General features: G+C 36.6%; 1 protein-coding gene across 1 annotated transcript in view; it reads left to right on the top strand.

Moving 5' to 3' along the window:
• The window catches only part of THSD7A (thrombospondin, type I, domain containing 7A), a 620,355-nt gene that overhangs the window by 547,362 nt on the left and 52,692 nt on the right, over positions 1–20,301 (top strand). The window contains exons 12-13 of the mRNA XM_006880244.1: positions 6,603–6,797; positions 9,138–9,401. Coding sequence (XP_006880306.1) covers positions 6,603–6,797; positions 9,138–9,401 — 459 coding nt within the window. The remainder of the gene's footprint in view (positions 1–6,602; positions 6,798–9,137; positions 9,402–20,301) is intronic.

Raw genomic sequence — 20,301 nt, 5'->3', positions numbered from 1 at the left:
TTTTACCATAGAGTAGACTGTCTAAGCTTAATCCCATTTTGTCTCTTAAAAACTATATGGTTATGCACTGTACTCCAAGGTCTCTGATCCACTTTGAGTTAATATCTTTTGACCCATTTGGTTAGACTCTATTAGCGGCATTGTTTCTTCCATCATATAAACTTCAAAAAGACCACCGGTATCCATTTAACCAAGTGTTCAGAGCTCCATAGTGATGCTTGGTTGCTGGTTTGTTTTGTTGGAGTTTTTTTTTTTTCCTTTATGCAACTTTCCCATTCCAGAGTGTCTAGAGGGAAAAGATATCTCTGGGGGGTGGGGGGTTGGATTAGACAAATACTCACTTGTATTTTCACAATGAAGAAAGTTCTGCATCAGAAACCTCTGAGATGTTGTACCTGGTTTCACATACAAAAAGATGATCTCACTTGCTAAAGTTGTTATGGTCTTTAAACACACTTGATGCTATTCCAGTACAAGAACCTAGACTCCAATGCAGTTCCATCAAGTTCATTCTAACTCATGGAAACCATATAAGACAGAGTAAATTCTCCTTCCCCTCAATCCTCAACTCCCCTCTCCTATAGGATTTCCAAGGCTCTAAAAATGACATTATGCTTAGAAGGGTGGAAGGATAGTGCAGGAGAAAAAGATGCCAGATAAAATGGATGGATACCATAGTTGGGGCAATGGTGGTAGGTGTATTGGAGTCAGTGAGACTAGCTCAATACAGTGCAGGCTTTTATTGTATGTAGAGTCTCGGCAGCACATAACAACAAATCTTTATTGGAATAGAGTTTCTCGTCTTTCACAAAACTGCAAACCAGTGTTCTACACACTGCTCCACCAGGGATCCAGGATTGTCTACCGATCTTAAATCTTACTGCATTAGGTGGAAGAGTGTTATCTAACCTAGGGCCATCTCAGAAGTAAAAATGCCAGCCCTTTTACTATATGTCATGATTAAAGAATCCCAGCAGGGTAGAGATCAACAGCCATTTCAACCTAGGCTGTAAACTTAAATGTCCATGTAAATCAGTTCAGATGAGGCTTTTGAAGCCAGTTAAATGAAAATTAAATTTTAGGGCCGGGATCTAAATGCTTCATCTGTTCCCATATCAACTAAATGATTTATTTAGAAAATGAAGAGAGAGAGAAGGAGATTTTAAACATAACGTACTTGGTTTTAGTGTGTGTGTGTTTTTACTTTAAGGCTATTTACCCTAAAGCAGTGTTACATTTCTCCATGTAGTAAACCTTGAGATATTATATAAGATCACTATTATTAAACACTTTTGCACTTAATCATTTTTGTATGGCTACCAGAGATAGTAAAGGAGGCAAAGGGGAGTGAAAAATACTCAGTAGATAAGCACTCATTAAGATGAGTGGATAGAAAAACAATATAGAATAAATAGCTATTTAGACATTGTGAATTAATTAATGTTATAAGACAAAATGTGTATGAATGATTGAAAAACCAATATGCTTTGTAAGCATTCACTCAAACAATGAAAAAATAAAATAAAAAACTAATTAGTGTAACAGTTATGTTGGGGGAAACGGCATACAGGAATGAAAATAGTTTCAACGTATCTTTTAAAGAGATCTCATATAATACCAGAAATGTGCAAGCTGGGTTTAGAAGAGGTTGTGACACTAGGGACATTATTGCCAATGTGAGATGGATTGTGGCAGAAAGCAGAGAGTACCAGAAGAATGTCTATCTGTGTTTTATTGACTATGCAAAGGCATTTGACTGTGTGGATCACAATATATTGTGGCTAACCTTGAGGAAAAAGGGACTCTTATAGCACTTGATTGTGTTTATATGAAACCTATACTTGGACCAAGAAGCAGTCTTCAGAACAGAGTAGGGAAACACTGCATGGTTCAAAATCAGGAAAGGAGTATGTCAGGGATGCATCCTGTCCCCATACCTTTTCAGTCTGTGTGCAGAACAGATCATTTGGGATACAAGGCTTTATGAGGAAGAATGTGGCATCAAGATTGGAGGAAGACTCATTAACAACCTATGATATACAGATGACACAACCTTGCTTGCTGACACTGAAGTAGACCTGAAACACTTGCTGCAAAAGGTCAAGGACTACAGGCTTCAATATGGATTGAAGCTCAACATCAAGAAAACAAAGATTCTCACCGCTGGGCCAATTGGCAGTGCCATAATATGGAGAAGATATTGAGGCTTTTGGCAATTACAGCTTGGATCCACAATCAACACTCTTAATTAATACCAGCAGGCAGAAAATCAAAAGACCAATTGCATTGGGGAAATCTGCTGTCAGTGACCTTTCCAGAGTGCTGAGGAAGGAGCAACAATGTCAGTCTAGATACAAAGGTGTGCCTAAAGCAGGCCTTGGTCTTCTCAATTACTTTTCATGCTTCAGATAATTGGACAATGACTACAGATGACAGAAAAAGAATAGATACCTTCGAGTTGTGGTGCTGGAGAAGAGTCTTGAACATACCATGGACTGCCAAGAAAACAAACAGGTCTGTCTTGGAGAGGGTGAAACCAAGTCTCTCCTTGAAGGCTAGGATTTTGAAACTCTGCCTCAATTACTTTGGGCATGTGATCAGGAGAGATTGGTCCTTGGAGAAGGACATCATGCTCAGAAGGGTGGACTGACAGCACAGGAGAGGGAAACCTGGGATGAGGTGGATTGATACAGTATCTGGGACAATGGTGGTTGGTGTGTCAGAATTAGTGAAACTGGCTTAGGACAGGGAAGGGTTCAGAGCTGCTGTATATAGGGCTGTTCTACATCAAATATGACTCAATGGCACATAACAACAATAATATATTACAACAGGTTTGGAAGCAGAAGTGGCATCCACTTCCTAAATAACATGCCTCTGGAAACTCTATGAACTTTGATAAATATTGATAGTTTTAGAGGGGCTTCAGGCCTTTTGTTTGTAAGGTTGCTGTGAGTCGTGTTTAACTTGAAGGCAACCAACAACAACATAAACAACATATAATTTAGTAATGATACACGTTTTGATAAACAAAAATGGCTAATACCTAATCTCTCTTTACCTCCCCCTCTTTTATTGCCTTCAAGTCATAAGCAGCTCACAGCAGACCCTCCAGGTTGGGCTTCTAAGACTGTAATTGTACAAAAGGAGATTTCCCATCTTACTTCCACAGAACATCTGGTGGATTTGAACTTGATTGAAAACATAACACCTTTCTAAATAGGATACTAGAGCTTCCTAATAGCCAGTAGTCTCTGGTTTTATTTTTTATTTCAAGGTTCAGGTGGAGGCAGAAGACCATAATATAACAAAAATAACATATTTTGTATGCTTACTTTTCTATGTAATTTCATGACAAGTTCCTTGAACCTCAGTCATACACTGTGGACTTCATCCTTACTCATAGTGATCCTTCGCCAGGTTTCAGAGTTTTTAAATCACACAGGAAGAGATTTCCCACCTTTCTTCCGTAGAACCACTGGTGGATTTGAACTACTGGAGACTTTCAGCCTTTGAATTGGAAGCACAGCTCTCTACAGATTGCTTCACCAGAGCTCCCATGTCTTAGTTGTCTGGTGTTGCTGTGATAGTAGTAACACGAGTAGGTAACATTAGTAAACTGAAGTCGACTTTCTCACAGTTTGGGAGGCTAGAAGCCCAAATTCAGAATGCTAGTTCTAGTCAAAGGCTCTCTTTGTCAATTCTGAATAAGAATAAGAGCCTTATTTCTTAGTTTCTGCTCTTAGATGACTTTTAGTATTTGCATATCTCTCTTACATATCTCCACTCACTTTCTTGCTTATTTCATTTCTTTCATGTCTCAAGACAGACATTGACTCAAAACACCATTAATTCTGCTTCATTAAAAAAGGGAAACCATTCCCAAATGGGATCATAGCCCAGACATACCTATTACAGTTCTTATTAGGTGCCTGTGAGTAAAGTGTAACTCATAGTGACTCTGTGAACAACAGATCTGAACTCTGTCCCATCCTGTGCCGTCCTCACATGACCTCTGACACACTCAAGCCCATGGTTGCAATGACTGTGTTGGTTGAGGGTCTCCCTCTTCTTTTGCATCCCTCCATCTTCTCAAGCATGATGTCCCTCTTCAAGGAATAAACTCTCTGAACATGTCCAAGCATGCTTCTCAAGCGTGATGTCCTTCTCATAACATGTATATGAAGTAATATATATGAAATGAAGCTTCATCATCTTTGCCTCCAAGAACCACTCGGGCTGCACCGTACTCAAGACTTAATGGTTTGTTCTTTCTACAGTTCATAGGATATTCAGCACTCCTCTCCAGCACCACAGTTCAAAGACATCACCATTCTTCTGTCATGCTTAGTCATTGTCCAGCTCTCTGATGCATAACAAGTGATTTTAAAGACCATGACCCCAATCATGTGCACTTTCATGTTCAAACTGACTATATTGCTCTTCAATAGTTTGGAAAGGTCCCTGACTACAGACTTTTCCAATCCAATATGTTTCCTTATCTCCTGACTGCTAGTACTAAGGGTACTGATTGTGGATGCAAGTAAAATGAAGTCACTGACAATTTCAATCTTTTCTCCATCTATCATGATTTTGTTTATTAGTGTAGTGGTGAAGATTTTTTTTGTTTTCTTCACATTAAGAGAGATGGAATCAATATGGAAGGGCGCAGCCTTTGATCTTCTGCAGCAAGTGCCTCAAGTCTTCACTTTTCAGCAAGAAAGTTTGTGTTATCTGCATAACGAAAGTTATGGATGAGTCTTACTCCAGTCATGGAGTGTCCTAAACTGTGAGACTGACAACCGTTTGTAGTATTGGAGAATGTATCTGCATATTAACAATTACTTTGTACCTTAGATATCTGTATTCTTATTTGTGTGTCATCATTCAAATTAGTACAACACTTGCCAATTTCTTATACTGTAATTATACTTGTCAATTTGTGTACTTATTGCTGTGATGCTGAAAACTGTGCCTGCAGTGTGTCAGGTGCCAAAAGGATCACGCATGGTGGACAGGCTTTCGAAGAGCTCCCAGATTAAGACAGACTAGCCATCTGTTTCTAAAATGAAAAGGCCTCTGAAAACACTGTTAACACAAATAGATACAATATTAGAGGAAGTGCCCCAATTGGAAGTCAATCAAAATGAGAACATTCTTTAATTGTTGAAACATGGAGTGTGTAGAGTAGGAATGGAGGAAAACTAGAAGTTGTTTTCTAATGTCTTCATTTCACAATTGAAATGGGACACATGACCATCAACATTCTATGCATTAGTAAGATGAGATGTACTAGCTTTGCATACTTTGAACCAGACAATCAAATGATACTATGCCAAGAATGAAAAACAGAGTAAGAATGGTGTTGCATTCAGAATAGTTAAAAAGACAAGTTCAGGTTCTGTCCTGAAATACTCATTGCTATCCAGTGGATTTTCAGCTCATGATGACCTTTTAGGACAAATGACCCTTTACTAGAGATGATCTGTTGGGTTTCCAAGGATATAATCTTTATAGAAGCAGACTATCATATCTTTCTCCAGAAAGTGTTTAATTACTGGTGTGTTTAATTACTGACCTTATAATTGGCAACTGATGTTTAACCACTATATCACCAGTACTCTCCATCACAGGCATAAAGGCTATGATTTACACATATTTTGTGAAGACAAAATTCAATAATCCACATTCCAATCCCAGTCATCTAACCAGTTTTCTGCCCCAAAGCCTCTTACAGTTAAAAGCTCTGGTGATATTGGACTGCTAAACAAAAAGTCCCTCATTCATTGGTTCAAATCCACTAGGGCTCCCTCAGTAAGAAAAACAGTCTCCCCCTATTAAAATGTCTAGCCTTGAAAATCTGAAGGAGAGTCACTATGAATTGGAACCCACTTGACAGCAGTGACTGAGTTAAGCCTCTTCTAGCAGTAATCCTGATGGCAAAGCATGTAATGTGTCAGGGGGATTTGAACTCACCAGCCCTCTAAAGAGAGAAAAATCTTTATCTTCCAGTAAAGATTTGCAGCCTCAGAAACTCAGTCTAAGTTGGATTCAACTTAATGGCACTATGTTGGAGTTTAAGCCTCTAGAGTAATCAATGTTATTAAAACAAATACTAGACGTGTCACTGCTTTCCAGTTCCTGTGTGAATACCTTTTGTTTAGCATAAATCATTACCTAATATATAACTTATATTTCACATTCATGTATGAATATATCCCACATATGTGAATTGAAATCCTTAATATAATTTCAATTTTAAAAAAAACAGACTCTGTTAAATACTATCCATGTGAATATGCACTTCAATATGCACAAATCCCACCAAGAGTTACCTGTATTAGAAAACAAGTTTAAAAAAATACCTAGAGGATCAATATCATTACCATCCCTGATCATTAGAATACTCCTATCATTTATGATTCCTATGAATCAAAATAAACTCAAAGGTAGTTGGTTTAGTTTCTTGATTTTTTGATCATATTCCTGCAACAAATAAAAATTAGATGTAGACTGATTTACCTGTATAAAGAGTGTTAGAACGTTTGTTTTATAATTACAGACCTTTGAATTTAGTAGTCAGCTTTATGCTTTTCTTTCAGCCATTACTTGTAGAAAGCAAGACGGAGGACAGGCTAGCATCTTTGAATGCTTCCAATATGCAGGCCCTGTGCCAGCCCTCACCCAAGCCTGCCAGATCCCCTGCCAAGACGACTGTCAATTCACCAGCTGGTCTAAGTTTTCGTCATGCAATGGAGACTGTGGTGCTGTTAGGACCAGAAAGCGCACTATTGTTGGTAAGAATAATGCTGATAACAAAGCCAACTCTTATCAAGTTAGAAAAACAAATAATAGAAATCAGACCAAGAGACTTTTGACAGTATATGTACAAAATGTATGGATGAACTTTATGGCTGCTCTACTAAAACCTAGCATATCTAAGTATTCAGATGCCTTTTAGTGTAGTCAGTAGTTAAAGCGGCATTGTGTACATTTAGTAGAAATAAACCATATCCTTGATAATTGAACACTCTGTATACAATAAGAGACAGTTTACTTTTTCATATAAATATGAACTTTCAGTGGATTGCCTAGCGATTGTGAAAAACTTGAAGCAAAGTTTTGTGAGAAGAGGAAAGATTCCTATCTCTTTTTTTAACTTACTCTCACAGCTAAACCTAATCTTTCCTTCCCCAAAGTGAAAAATAGAACATTATCTCTGTATCTGAAAACTACATTTTAAAAAGCAATTGTAATGAAAAATTCAGTTATATTGGTGAATAAGAATGAGGCATATTTCTGAACTAGAGGTGGGCAGATTTGAAAGACTCAGCAATGACAAAAAAAATAAAAGTAAAAAAGATGCTGTTGTTGTTGTTGTCGTTGTTGTTAAGTGCCGTTGAGTCCTCAACGCTTGAATGCCTTTCATCCTCTCTCCAGGTTCATAGGGTTTCCAGAGGCAAGCTGGAAGTGGATGCCTCTCCTCCTTCCATGCTTAAAAACCTAAATATTTTGGTGCTAAACTATTCAACATTGGAAAGAAATGAAAGGAATCACTTGTCATACTGCACATTGTCAAACACTACGTAAGACAGGCAATGAAAGCTAGAGATAAATAATATATATTAGAAATAAATAACCTTAATTAGTGATACATATATAGTATATGTAAAAAGAGAAATGACCATGTAGGGATGGCCATATCTAACATTTACCAACTGCACAAACGGAAACTGTCCTTATCAACAACACAAATTAATTCTCATGAGGTCAGACATGTCCTCCACATTCCCGCACCTTTTTCTACTCATGTCAATACCAATCTTACTACTTTACTGGGTTCAGACTTTCTTGCAATAGCTCACAGACCACACAGAGCCATATTGGTAAGTCAAAAGGCTTTAATTCAGGTTAGTAGCACAATACAATCACTCAGTCAAGACAGCTTCTGAAATGTGTTCACAAAGCACCTCAGCCTTCAGCCATGTGGCTTTAGACTCTTAGCCCTGCTTCCCCCACAACCCCCACATCTTGTGGCTTACAGCACATCCCCCCTACCCCACCCTAGTCCTCCAATAAACTCACCCAAAAGGCTCTTAGCTCCAGTTTTGTGATATAGCAGTCCCCAAATCATCTCCGTCTCATGTTAGCTCTCATGTTCTCTGCTGCTTACAGCTCTGGCTGTTCCTAGAGGCCCTGATTTGGCTGGTCTGAGCATATCTGGCCCCAAAATGCATACTGCATTCTCTTGTTTCTTTGCTGGTCCTGAGATGTTCAAATTCTACTGCTGAATCTATTTCTTTTACATCCAAGACTAGCCAATCTTCGTGTGGATAGACTAATATACCCTAATTTCATGTTTCCACTCATCTACATGGCAAAGTAAAACTCAATGTCTAGGAAAGCCATTTTGAATAATAAACTCTTAACACCACAGTATATAACACATGTTTATACTTTTTAAATCACATATATAAATTAATATAAAGATAATTGCTATTCTCCCCAAAATAAAATTTACTTAGAGTTTTTATTTATATTCAAATATCTTCATATGGTCATATTCTGGTATTGATGATCTTTTTTTTAATATATTACTAGTATTTTCCACATTAATTACTAATAGGACAAAGTGATTATTCTAGAGAAATACTTAAAATGCAAAATCAGGATCAAAAAAGTAAATCCAAATGTATCATTTGTCTAATTCTAATTTTACTTAACTCCTCCATTGCTTTGGGAACTAACAAAAGAATTATGAAGCCTAAAGCAGTGACTCTCTTTTCCTCTTATATGTTTGTATGTATCACAATGAAAAGGTTTATGCACTTAGTCAAACTTGCCAGTTGGTGAAATTACATGATCATTTTAGAGGATTTTAATAATTTTGAAGATTATGTCTTCTGCAAAATAGGCTATTTTAAAACTACTAAATCAGAAAAATTCACTATGAAAAGCACACAATACTCCTGAAAATACGTGTAATGAAAACGGTAGGCTATATAAATAGCATAGATTACTGCTGAATGTGATTGAAAAGCAAGAAAGGAAGTTTAGAAAAGTAGAAAATTTGAGAACGCATGAAACCAGCATTATTCTTTTCTGACCCCAATTTTCTTGTGCTTTGTTTTCCACAGGAAAAAGTAAAAAGAAAGAAAAATGTAAAAATTCTCAACTATACCCATTGATTGAGACTCAGTATTGTCCTTGTGACAAATATAATGCACAGCCCGTGGGGAACTGGTCAGACTGTATTTTGCCAGAAGGTAAAGTTGAAGTGTTGCTGGGGATGAAAGTACAAGGAGACATCAAGGAATGTGGACAAGGATATCGTTACCAGGCAATGGCATGTTACGATCAAAATGGCAGACTTGTGGAAACATCCAGATGTAATAGTCATGGTAATCTAAATTTTCTTCCTTCTTACCTATTTACTGGCTTAATGTTGGGAGTCAAAATTCACCAGCATAAAAGTAGGGAGGAAATGAAGGTTTACAGAAACACTCTCTTATAAATTGAACACCACAGAGAAACAACTACACTGTTATTCATATGTAGATAAGATACTGAGTACTACTGGTCTCCTTGTTGGGGCTGGCAACTAAATCAATTAGCCATCTCTTATTTTCCCTCCATTAAGTTGAGAATGAAAAAAAAGAAATATACACTCCTAGGAAACTGGTTCTCATTTTCATTTTTTAGACCAAAGAAAAACTGAAAGGTGGTAGTAATTTGAGTGGCAAAATTTAATGTACAATGATTGGTCATCTTGGACAAGACTATTCAACTGAACTATTTCTATTTCTATAACTATTTCTATTTCTAGTTTTGTATCCTAATATGGGCAACATGAAGCAATAGCTCTTCTTTCTTTGTATAGTTTTTCGTTGTACTATGTCTGCCCCTGTATCACAGAATGAAATTTGTTTGAGTCAGTCTGAATCATAGACTTTCCAAATAATGTGAGTACTGGCCAAAGTTCTCTTACTTTCTTGGCAGAGATGACTTAAGGAGGGATGAGGTGATTTTCTAGGGGAGAGATATGTAACAGTTACAACTTCATCTTTGCTGAAATAGCTTCTTTTATGGTAAAAGACCTTCATGAACAGACCACCAGGTTCTCCCAAGGAGCCACTGGGTGGATTTGAATCATCACCTTTCAGCTAGTGATTGAGCATCTAACCATTTATTTTGCCTAGGGATTCCCATAAAGAAGACATATGAGTTAATATGGTCATTTTGTGTTTATAAACCATCAAGCTATTAAGATAACAACTTTATTCAGAATGATTTCTACACTTTTACTTAAAAAGATTCCACAAACTTGTACAAACATCTTAATAATACTGAAGCACTAAGTGAGCTCTGGTGACTTAGTCCATGGCACATTAAGCTGCTAACCAGTAGGTGGTGAGTCTCCAGCTGTCATTCCAGTGTAGAACCATGGGAGGGTGACCCTGAGAGGGTTGACAGCCTCTGAAACTGAGGAAGGCTTGTGTTGGATCAGGGCCTATGCAAAGCAGTTCGTTTTGGATTGAGATAGAAATATTTTTAGGAAAATATATGTGCACTGCTAAGTTTAAATCATTCCAACAGTACCGATAAAGGAAGGGAATTGTAGTGTTTATAATGTGTAGATTTTTAGCAATATCTGTAAGAGTACCAATGTATTTAGTGTCTGTATCAAAATACTACAATTTTTATAAATTAGTTACAAAAAAAATAGAAATATCATTCCTATTTTGAGGTAACATGACTGTAATTGTTGTTGTTAAGTGCTGTCGAGTCGCAGGTGACTCATAGCGATCCTATGAAGGAGAGTCCTTGACGCTTGGATGTCTTTCATCCTCTCTCCAGGTTCATAGGGTTTCTGGAGGCAAGCTATTATGGAAGTGGATGCCACTCCTCCTTTCAAACGACTGTAATCAATCATTAAAATATAAAACTAAGCCCCACTTTAAAAAGTCCTTCTAGAGTTCAGCATGAAAGTGCTCACATTTTAAATTTTTACACATACGTAATCATTTGCTTTTAACATCACCTGTGAGCTTCCAGATGCCTTTCATATATTCTCACTTTTCTCCTGATCTGCTAATCAGATGCATTTGAGCTTCAGTAAACTATATAATTATTTATTTTTAGAAGAACCTTATAAATAGCCTATATATCTCACCCCAAAAAAGTTTGTTTCCTTAAAAAAGAGAAAAAGTGAACAAATAATGGAAATTAGCCTAAAGGCACTAGGCAGTTGGCCTTAATATTGTCTGTTTATAGCCTACTGAAATCTAGACATGGGCTTTTATAGGAAAAGGTGCATTTATGACTCCTGGGGACTGGGCTTCACTGGGATTGTGAGTTCCTGTTTTTCATGTACATCATTAAATTTGACCTTACAATTTTGTGTCTAATTTTTAAGTTCCCTCATTTACTTAATATACTGCTAAAGAATATTTAAAAATGACTAGGACAGTACATTAACAGAGAAGTGCCAGAAGTCCAAGATGGATTAAGAATGAGTCATAGCACTAGGGATATTATTGCTGATGTCAGATGAATCCTAGGTGAAAACAGGAAATACCAGAAGAATGTCTAGTTCTGTTTTACTACGCAAAAGTATTCGGCTGTAGGGATCATAACAAATTATGACTAGCATTGAGAAAAATTGGAATCTCAGTTCACTTAATTGTGCTCATTCAAAACTTTTACCTAGACCAAGAGGCTGCTTTACAATCAGAGAGATCAAGGGAACCCTATGTGGTTTAAAATTAAGAAAGGTATGTGTCAGCGTTGCAGCCTATCTCCATACCTACTCAAGCTGTATGCTGAAAAAATTATTCAGGAATCTTGACTCTGTGAAGAAGAATGTAGCATCAGAAACAGAGGAAAGTTTATCAACAACCTATCTTATGCAGATGACACAGCTTCACTTGCTCAAAATAAAGAACACTTGAAGGGCTTGCTAAAGAAAATCAAAGACTGCAGCCTTCAATATGGATGACATCTCACTGTCAAGAAAATTGTCACCACTGGACTGACAGGCAACTTCATGATATATGGAGAAAAGATTGAAACTGTCAATGACTTTATCTTACTTGGATCCACGATCAATGACCTTGCTATCCGCAGGCAGGAGATGGGTGGATGTATTGTAGCTGGGAAAATATACCGTCAGGAAACTCTCCAAGTTATTAAGGAGTTATATCAGTTTGAAGACTAAGGTGAATCTGATTCCATTCATGATTTTTCAAATCACTTGCAGTGCAAGTGAGAGCTAGACAAGGAATAAGAATGACAGAGAAGAATTGATGTCTTTGAGCTGTGGTGTTGAAGAAGAGTGCTGAATATCCAAAGTATTGCCAAAAAACCAAATAGAAAGGTCTTGGAGAAAACTCAGCCAAACTGCTTCCTGAAAGAAAAGACGACAAAGGTTCATCTCATATACTTTCGTCATGTTACTAGGAGAGACTGTGCCTTAGAGAGGTACATCATACTTAGAAGGGTGGGAGGATCGGTGAGGGAGAGAAATACCCTTAACCAAATGGATTGACACAGTGACGCAACAATAGGCTGAAGTGTTTCAGGAATGATGAGGATGGCACAGGATAGGACAGTGTTCAGATTTGTTTTTCAAAGGGTCTTTATGAGTCTTACTCAACTCAACAGCATCTGACAACAATTTACTCAAAGTGACATCTGGATGAATTGAGTCTCTTATTCCTGATTACTTTTTGTTTGTTTGTTTGTTTGTTTGTTTATACAACCTACTTAAATCCAGCAGCTACCACATGGGAGACAAATGGGCAGTCTTCTCCCTTAGTGTGTATTGCCTCTGAAAACCTGCTGGGGAGTCATCTTTGAGTCAGTTCCATCTCCAAGGCTCAGAACAGCAATATCGTCTATCTGAGATAGACTGTGGTTTGCAATCTTTAGGACAGATGTCTTTTTTCAGATAAATAATTTTCTGGATGAATGTTGAAAATGAAGTTTTAAAGTCACTTTAGAGAAACCCTCTTCTTGTTTTCAATTGGAACATAAAATTAATTTTTACATGTTTTTATACAATAATACTAAGTTCCTATTCAATATGGCCTAAAGGCATTTCTATTTAATCACAGATGTGTATCTGTGGGTCAAAATGTTAACATTTATACTGATCAAGCAATTTGACTTTTGCTAGTTTAAATATTCTGTTATTTCTCTTGTGAGCACTTATGGGAATAAAAGTATGAGTTGAGGCATAATTCTGTTATATTTATCACTTTTTAATGACCAACTCTGCTGTGTGTTCTAATAATTAGATTTTAGAGACTAGTTTAGGACATACATTAGTAGTCATCCGTTGTGATTCATGTTATTTAAAAAGAACTTTTAAAAAATTCTATAGAAATGTCTTTTTAGCATTTATCTATCATAAAACCATAATTCATATTGTGTATAACATTTAAAATGAACATCAATCTTACATAGTATAATTATAGCAATAATTTTTTAAAGTCATTTAAAACCCACAACAGACATTTCCTAGGGGCTGTTAGATTCTTCTGTGACTCTTGATTCACTAGAAATTAATTGAGTTTACAACCAAATACTTTCAGATATTTTCATAAGTAATTACCATTAAATTTTTCATAAAACAAAGGAATAATTTTTAAAACTATCATTTATATTTCATTTAACTTAAAATTTTTAAAACTTTAGAACTGACCTAAAATATGCAAAGTATAAGATTTCCATTATACATTGCTATTGAATGAGTTGACTAGAATAGTAATGGTTTAACGTTGATTGTGTTCCCCAACCCTTATCTAATTTTTCCAGGCCCCTAATTTTCCTCTTTTGGTTATATCTATATAAATATAAATATTATATATACCTATATCTCATAACATATTATTTGTGAGAGAAGGATGGGCAGTCTCCTCCCATATGATTAATTGCCAATGAAAACCCACGAGAGGGTCAGCTATTGGTCAATTCTGACTTGATGGTACACAACAACAACAATGACATATCATTTACTCATTGATTAAACTTGTTATATTTCTTGCTTGCACTTATCCTTCCTGCATAGGGTAGCTCTGGTAGCCTAGGGTAAGAAGTTTCACTTTAACCCAAAGGCAAATAGTTCGAATATACTACTTGTTCCACAAGAGAGATAATCAATCTCCTTACATGTACATGTTGTTGCTGTTAAGTTGATAAGTGCTATCAAATCACTTGTAACTCATAGTGACCCTGTGTACAACAGCTCTGAACCCTGATCTATCCTGAGCCAACCTCATCATTTTAAACACACCTACACTCATTACCCCAGTCACTGAGTCAATCCATATCTTCGAGAGCACTGTCCCTTCTCTCTCCCAAGCATGACGTCCTTCTCCAAAAACTGGTCCCTCCTTGAAACATGTCCAGAGTATGTCAGACGAAGCTTCAGAATCCTTGTCTCCAAGGAGCAGCCTGGTTTCATCTTTTCCAAGGCGAAACTGTTGTTCTCCTAGCTGACCATGGTATATTCAATACTGTTCTCTAGCACCACAGTTCAAAGGCATCAATTCTCCTCTCATCCCTAATCATTGTCCAGCTTTTTGATGCATAGCAAGTAATTGCAAAGATTATGGCCGGGTCAGGCACATCTTAGTCTCCAGACTGACATCATTCCTCTTTGGTGTTTTGGAGAGATCTCTGACAGCAGACTATCCCAGTGCAGTTTATCTTTTGATTTCCTGGCAGCTCATACCAAGAATGTTGATTGGGGAGCGAAGCAAACTGAAGCTATTAACAATCTCAGTTTTTTCTTCACCATCTATCATGATGTTGCCAATCGGCCCAGTGGTGAGAATCTTTGTTTTCTTGATGTTGAGCTTCAATCCATATTAAAGGCTGCAAACCTTGACCTTCTTCTGCAGCAAATGCCTCAGGTCCTTCTTGATCTCAACAATACACAGCCTCTGAAAACCTGATGGAGGGTCTATCATAAGTCTCTCCTGACACAATGGCACATAATAATGATAACAACAACATATGAATGTAGTTGGAAGAGTATGATCATCACTGTCTGTTTCACGCCTTAGAATAATAGGTGCTTACTAAAGTTATATAAATGAATGAAAGGAAGAGTGAATAACTGGAGAGAATTATTTTTGTGATAGGAAATTGAGCCTACATGGAGTCATAGTATATCCAAGATAAGCTAGGAAGCTGCTTTTTTTCTTATACAGTTTCCTGCCCTCTGTATCACTTCTTTAAAAAATGATCAAAGAAATCTTTGAGAAAAACTAAAATCTTTGAAATAAATAAGAACTACTTATGCTACAAAGTTTCTGTGTGGTACTGACCAAACATTTGTGACTCTTCCTAAATAAGAAAAAGAAAAAAATAATCCTATACACTGAGCTCAGTAATAACAGTATTGCCAAGTCTCTCTTATTGCCATGGACAGCCTAACGCTTAAAATGGTCCGATTTGTATAACACTGGATATGAACAACGTGTTAATTGCTAACTTTGTGCTCGTAATTGTGAGCTTTATCTTCCCAAATGCTGTTTGCAGCTTTTAAAAAAAGGATATCATATTTATTTAACTCTCTTTGCTTCTATTCATGTTTCTGTAAGAAAATAAGGAATACAATCTCTGACAATCTGAGAGTAAACTGGATAAAGTGTCAAAATTAATAAGCCTCTAGAATTGAGCTCTATGAACAACCTAATTCTTTACAGACATTTCTATCTTTGTCCTCAGCAAATTTGTCTTTCCTCTTTCCCATAGATTGGTTAAGCATTATCAATAGTCTAAAATTAAGCTCAGTCGCATTCACAGTCTTATCATTTGTTAATATCAGTAAGCAGAATGACTTGTCAATAAAATATGATTTCTCTTCTTGAAACTATATTGTTTAATATTCATAGCTTTGCTAAACATTAAAATAGAATTTTAGTGTTATACCTGTCAAATACCTATCAAAATAGAGATCATAAAAAATATAAGAATCAGTTGTTATATTAAATTGCTAGCAACTGTTTTTTAAGTGGCTAAGCAGCAAATATTTTAATCTTTGACATCCAGATCGTCTGCATTAGAACTCCTCGGCTCTGTAGCAGCCATAGGATGAAAGCAGCTATGCATAATATATGAATGAGTGAGTATGGCAGAGTTCCAATGAAGCTTTATGCATAAAAACATCCCTGGATCATCACTTGCCAATGGGGATCTAAACCTTTCCTCCACAAAATATGATTTGCAAACCAGCAGCACTATCATCAAAGGGAATTTGTTAGAAATGCAGAAATTCAATTCTCATTTCAGGCTTACTAAGTTCAAATGTACATTTCCTTAAAATCTCCAGGGGTTTGTATTACACTCTGAAAGCTTAGGCATTACTGCCTGGACCATGCAGACACTCTCAGCCTTAGTAGGGACCATAAGTCTAAGGACAGAAAACAGGGAAATTATCATCCTATGGACTTTGTGATAATACTACTGTAGGCAAAACAGTCAATACTTCCTTTTGTAGGGATGACGGCATTTAGAAACATCAGATTTACTAGACTTAATTTTGATAAAAGAAACTCTATTTAGGCATGATTTTGAATGAAAAAAATAAGTACACGGGGCCTTCTGTGAAATGAGTTGTTATTGTTACCGTTTTTATGTACCATCAAGTTGGAACCGAATCATAGCTGATTCTCCAACAGATTTCCAGAGGCAATCAGTCACACAGAGGATATTGTGCATTTTTTTCTTCTACAGAGCAGTTGATGAATTCAAACCAATGCCTTTGTATTGATGGTACAACTCCTTACCACACAGCTGACAGAGCTCCCTGATGAAAAGAGTATGTTGTTGTTATAGATTATAATTCCTAATGACCTTCTGAACAATAGCTCTGAACTGTGCCCTCTCCTGAGCCAATTTCACCATCTCTGACACCTGACCCCTTTGTCAAAGGCACTGTGTCAATCCATCACATCCTGCACTGATCCTCCACCTCTCCAATCATGCTGTCCTTCTCCAATGACTGGTCCCTTCTGGCAACATGCCCAAAATATGTGAGACAGAGTCTCAAAATCATTGCCTCAAAGGAGCAAACTGTTTGTTCACTCTCTCCAAGAGTTTTATCTCTTGGCAGTCCATGGTTTGTTCAATACTCTTCTCCAGCATGACAGTCCAAAGGCATTGATTCTTTTTTCAGTCATCCTTAGTCATTGTCCAGCTCTCAGAGGCACAGCAAACACTTGAAAACACAATGGCTAGGATCAGGCACACCTTAATCTTTTGATTTATATCATTACTCTTTAGCATTCTGGAGAGGTTCCGGACAACAGACATTCCTCAAGCAACTCTTCTTTTGATATTTGACTGCTGGTGCCAACAGTGTTGATTGTTAATTTGTGCAAAATGTAATTATTAACAACATTAATCTTTTCTCCATCAACTATGATGTTGCCAATTGGCTTGGTGGTGAGAATCTTTATTTCCTTGATGTTGAGATGCAATCCATATTGAGACTGCAGACCTTGACCTTCTACAGCAAACTTTTCAAGTTGTCCTCAGTTTCAGTGAGCAAGGTTGTATTGTATAAATAATGTAGGTTGTGAAAGAGTTCCCCCTATCCTGATGCCACCACTAATCCTGATGCCGCATTCTTCATAAAATCCAGCCTCTTGAATGATCTGTTCCACATATAGACTGAAAAAGTACAAAGAAAGGATACGTTCCTGATGTTATTCTTTATTGATTTTGAATAATGTAATATTCCCTTGCTCTGTTCCTAAAAACAGCTTACTTGATCTAGGTGTAGGTTTTACATGGGCATAATTAAATGTTTTAGTGTTCCAATTCTTCACAATGTTAGTCACAATAGGTTGTGATCCTCACAGTCAAATACCTTTGTGCAGGCAATAAAACACAAATAGACATCCTTCTGGTACTTTTTGCTTTCAGGCAAGATCCATATGACATTGGCAATAATGTCCCTAGTGCCATAGCCTCTTCTAAACTTAGGTAGTATTTCTGATAGTTCTGTGTTGATGTACTGTTCTAGTTGGTTTTAGATAATTTTTAGTAAGATTTTGCTTATATGTGATAGAAGAGATATTGTTTGATAATTCCCATGCTCAATTGGATCACCTTTTTTGAGAATGGGGGATTGAAAATGGAAATAGGAAAAAGTATGGAGTTTACAAACTGCTATGAGGATATTGATGAACTTCACTGCAGAGCATGACTTTAAGGGACAATTTAGGGACCATTTCTTCCTCCTACAATTATGAGAGCATAAATAGAAACATTCTAATATTCTTACATTGTTTCTTCATTAGATGTCATTTTTCCAATACGTTTCCCCTGGTATAATACATTGATTAGTGCTTTAACCCATGTGATAGAGTAAATATTGATGTTTTCAATTATTTCATATACGAGTCAAACTTGGACAGCAGCTAAGGAAAACCAAAGAAGAATTGATGACTTTGAAGTGTGATCCTGCTGTAGAGTGTCAAATATATCATGAGCTTCCAAAAGAGCTAACAAATCTTCTTGGAAGAAGTATAGCCAGTAATATCCTTAGAACTGGGCAAGGGGAGGTCTCATTTCACATACTTGGAGTGTATTTACAGGAGAGGCCAGTTCCCAGACAGAGACATCATACTTGCTAATGCAGAAAGTCCGTGAAAAACAGGAAGTCACTCCAAAAGATGGATTGATAGAGCAGCTGAAAGAAGGGGCTTAAGGACGGCAGAGATTGTAAAGATAGTGCTGGTCACGCAGTATTTTGTTTAGAAGGTTTCTAAGAGTTGGAGTTGACAGCATGTAGCCAAAGTTCTGTGAAAGAAAATAATGTCTATTTTAGTTCAGCTAGCGATATTAAAAAAAAAAAAACAACACCTGCCCTAGGCTTATTTACTGCCCTATATATAAAGAGGCTACAATGCTTCATTAAGGCGCTGTGCACAATTTACATCATGCACTCAATAATCATGTTCGAGTGTCACAAAAATGATCAGGTCATTTGCTGCTATATGTGATCACCATGCTGGTATTCACAGAGCAGAATTACTTCTGTTTATCATATTACAACCAAACAAAACCCACGACTGTCCTGTCAGCTCTGACTCCTAATGGACCCTCAGTCAGTTTCCAAGGTTATAAATCTTTATGAAAAGAAACTTCCCATTTTCTCCCAAGAGGCAACAGGTGGGTTCAAACTGCTGATCTTTCAGTTAGTAGTCAAACACATAACATACTACATCACTAGAGCTCCTTTGGGCAATTGATACCCTTTTAATTATTTCAATTTAGCTTCTAACTGTGGTTGTAGACTCATAATTTAGAGTACTTTGTCATATATCTTGTTAGCGTAAGATTAATTTTTCCTTAATACAATTGTAAAAGCTTGTGATTAGTATTGGCTCTTCAATGTTTTCTCTCTTTAACCACTCTGTTATGAATTGATTACATAAAACCTCGTGGATATTGAGTGGCTTTATTAATCCCTTTCTGAAGCATCTGATAGATTCAAAATATGCCCATTAAAGTCTAATATTTTGAAAAGCACTTCCTGCCGCTGAAAAGTTCTTATATTTCTTAAGTTTTTATTCATCGGTACTTTGCACTAGAACACTGATTATTACAATAAAGTTCCATAATATTTGCAACTTAAGTAAATCTAACTTGATCCAATATTTTCATATTAAGAGTATAACTTAACCTTAATGTGGAAACATAAGATTATGCTTAATTGCTTAAGCATTCTACACCAGCTTTCCACATTGATAAAAATCATAACTGATGATTTCAGAGAAGACAGCATATTTAAATTGCCATCTCTAGATGCTGCAAATAACTGCACATGTCAAATGCCCTATTATTTATTAGAGACTGTAGTACACAGGCCAATGATATAGCATTAAATTCTAGTAGAACTTGTGGCCTCAGAAGATAACCATTATTAAAAGTTAGAATAAGAATATACCCCAGATATTATGTGGTACAAATGTCCAAATGAATTGAAAATACTGGTATAACCCTCCATTTAAAAATAGATTCTTGTTTAATATCATGTGTTTTTAAGTCATTATGTACAACCCAGGATATCCTGATCTGAGTATATGATAGAGTAGATTCTTAGCATAAACCACATGGACCAAATGCCATGGAAATGTATTTTATACTTAATCTACAAAATAATATATAACTTTAAAACGACTGGAACAGCACACCAGCAGAGAACTGCCAGAAGTCCAGGCTGGGTTTAGAAGGGGTCGTGGTACTAGGGACATTGTAGCTAATGTGAGATGGATCTTA

This window comes from Elephantulus edwardii, unplaced genomic scaffold, assembly GCF_000299155.1.
Source record: "Elephantulus edwardii isolate Elephantulus edwardi_28Jun2011 unplaced genomic scaffold, EleEdw1.0 scaffold00007, whole genome shotgun sequence".
In the NCBI taxonomy this organism is placed as follows: domain Eukaryota; kingdom Metazoa; phylum Chordata; class Mammalia; order Macroscelidea; family Macroscelididae; genus Elephantulus; species Elephantulus edwardii.
The sequence above is the reverse complement of the archived record's forward strand: the minus strand, read 5'-3'. Positions and strand labels throughout refer to the sequence as shown.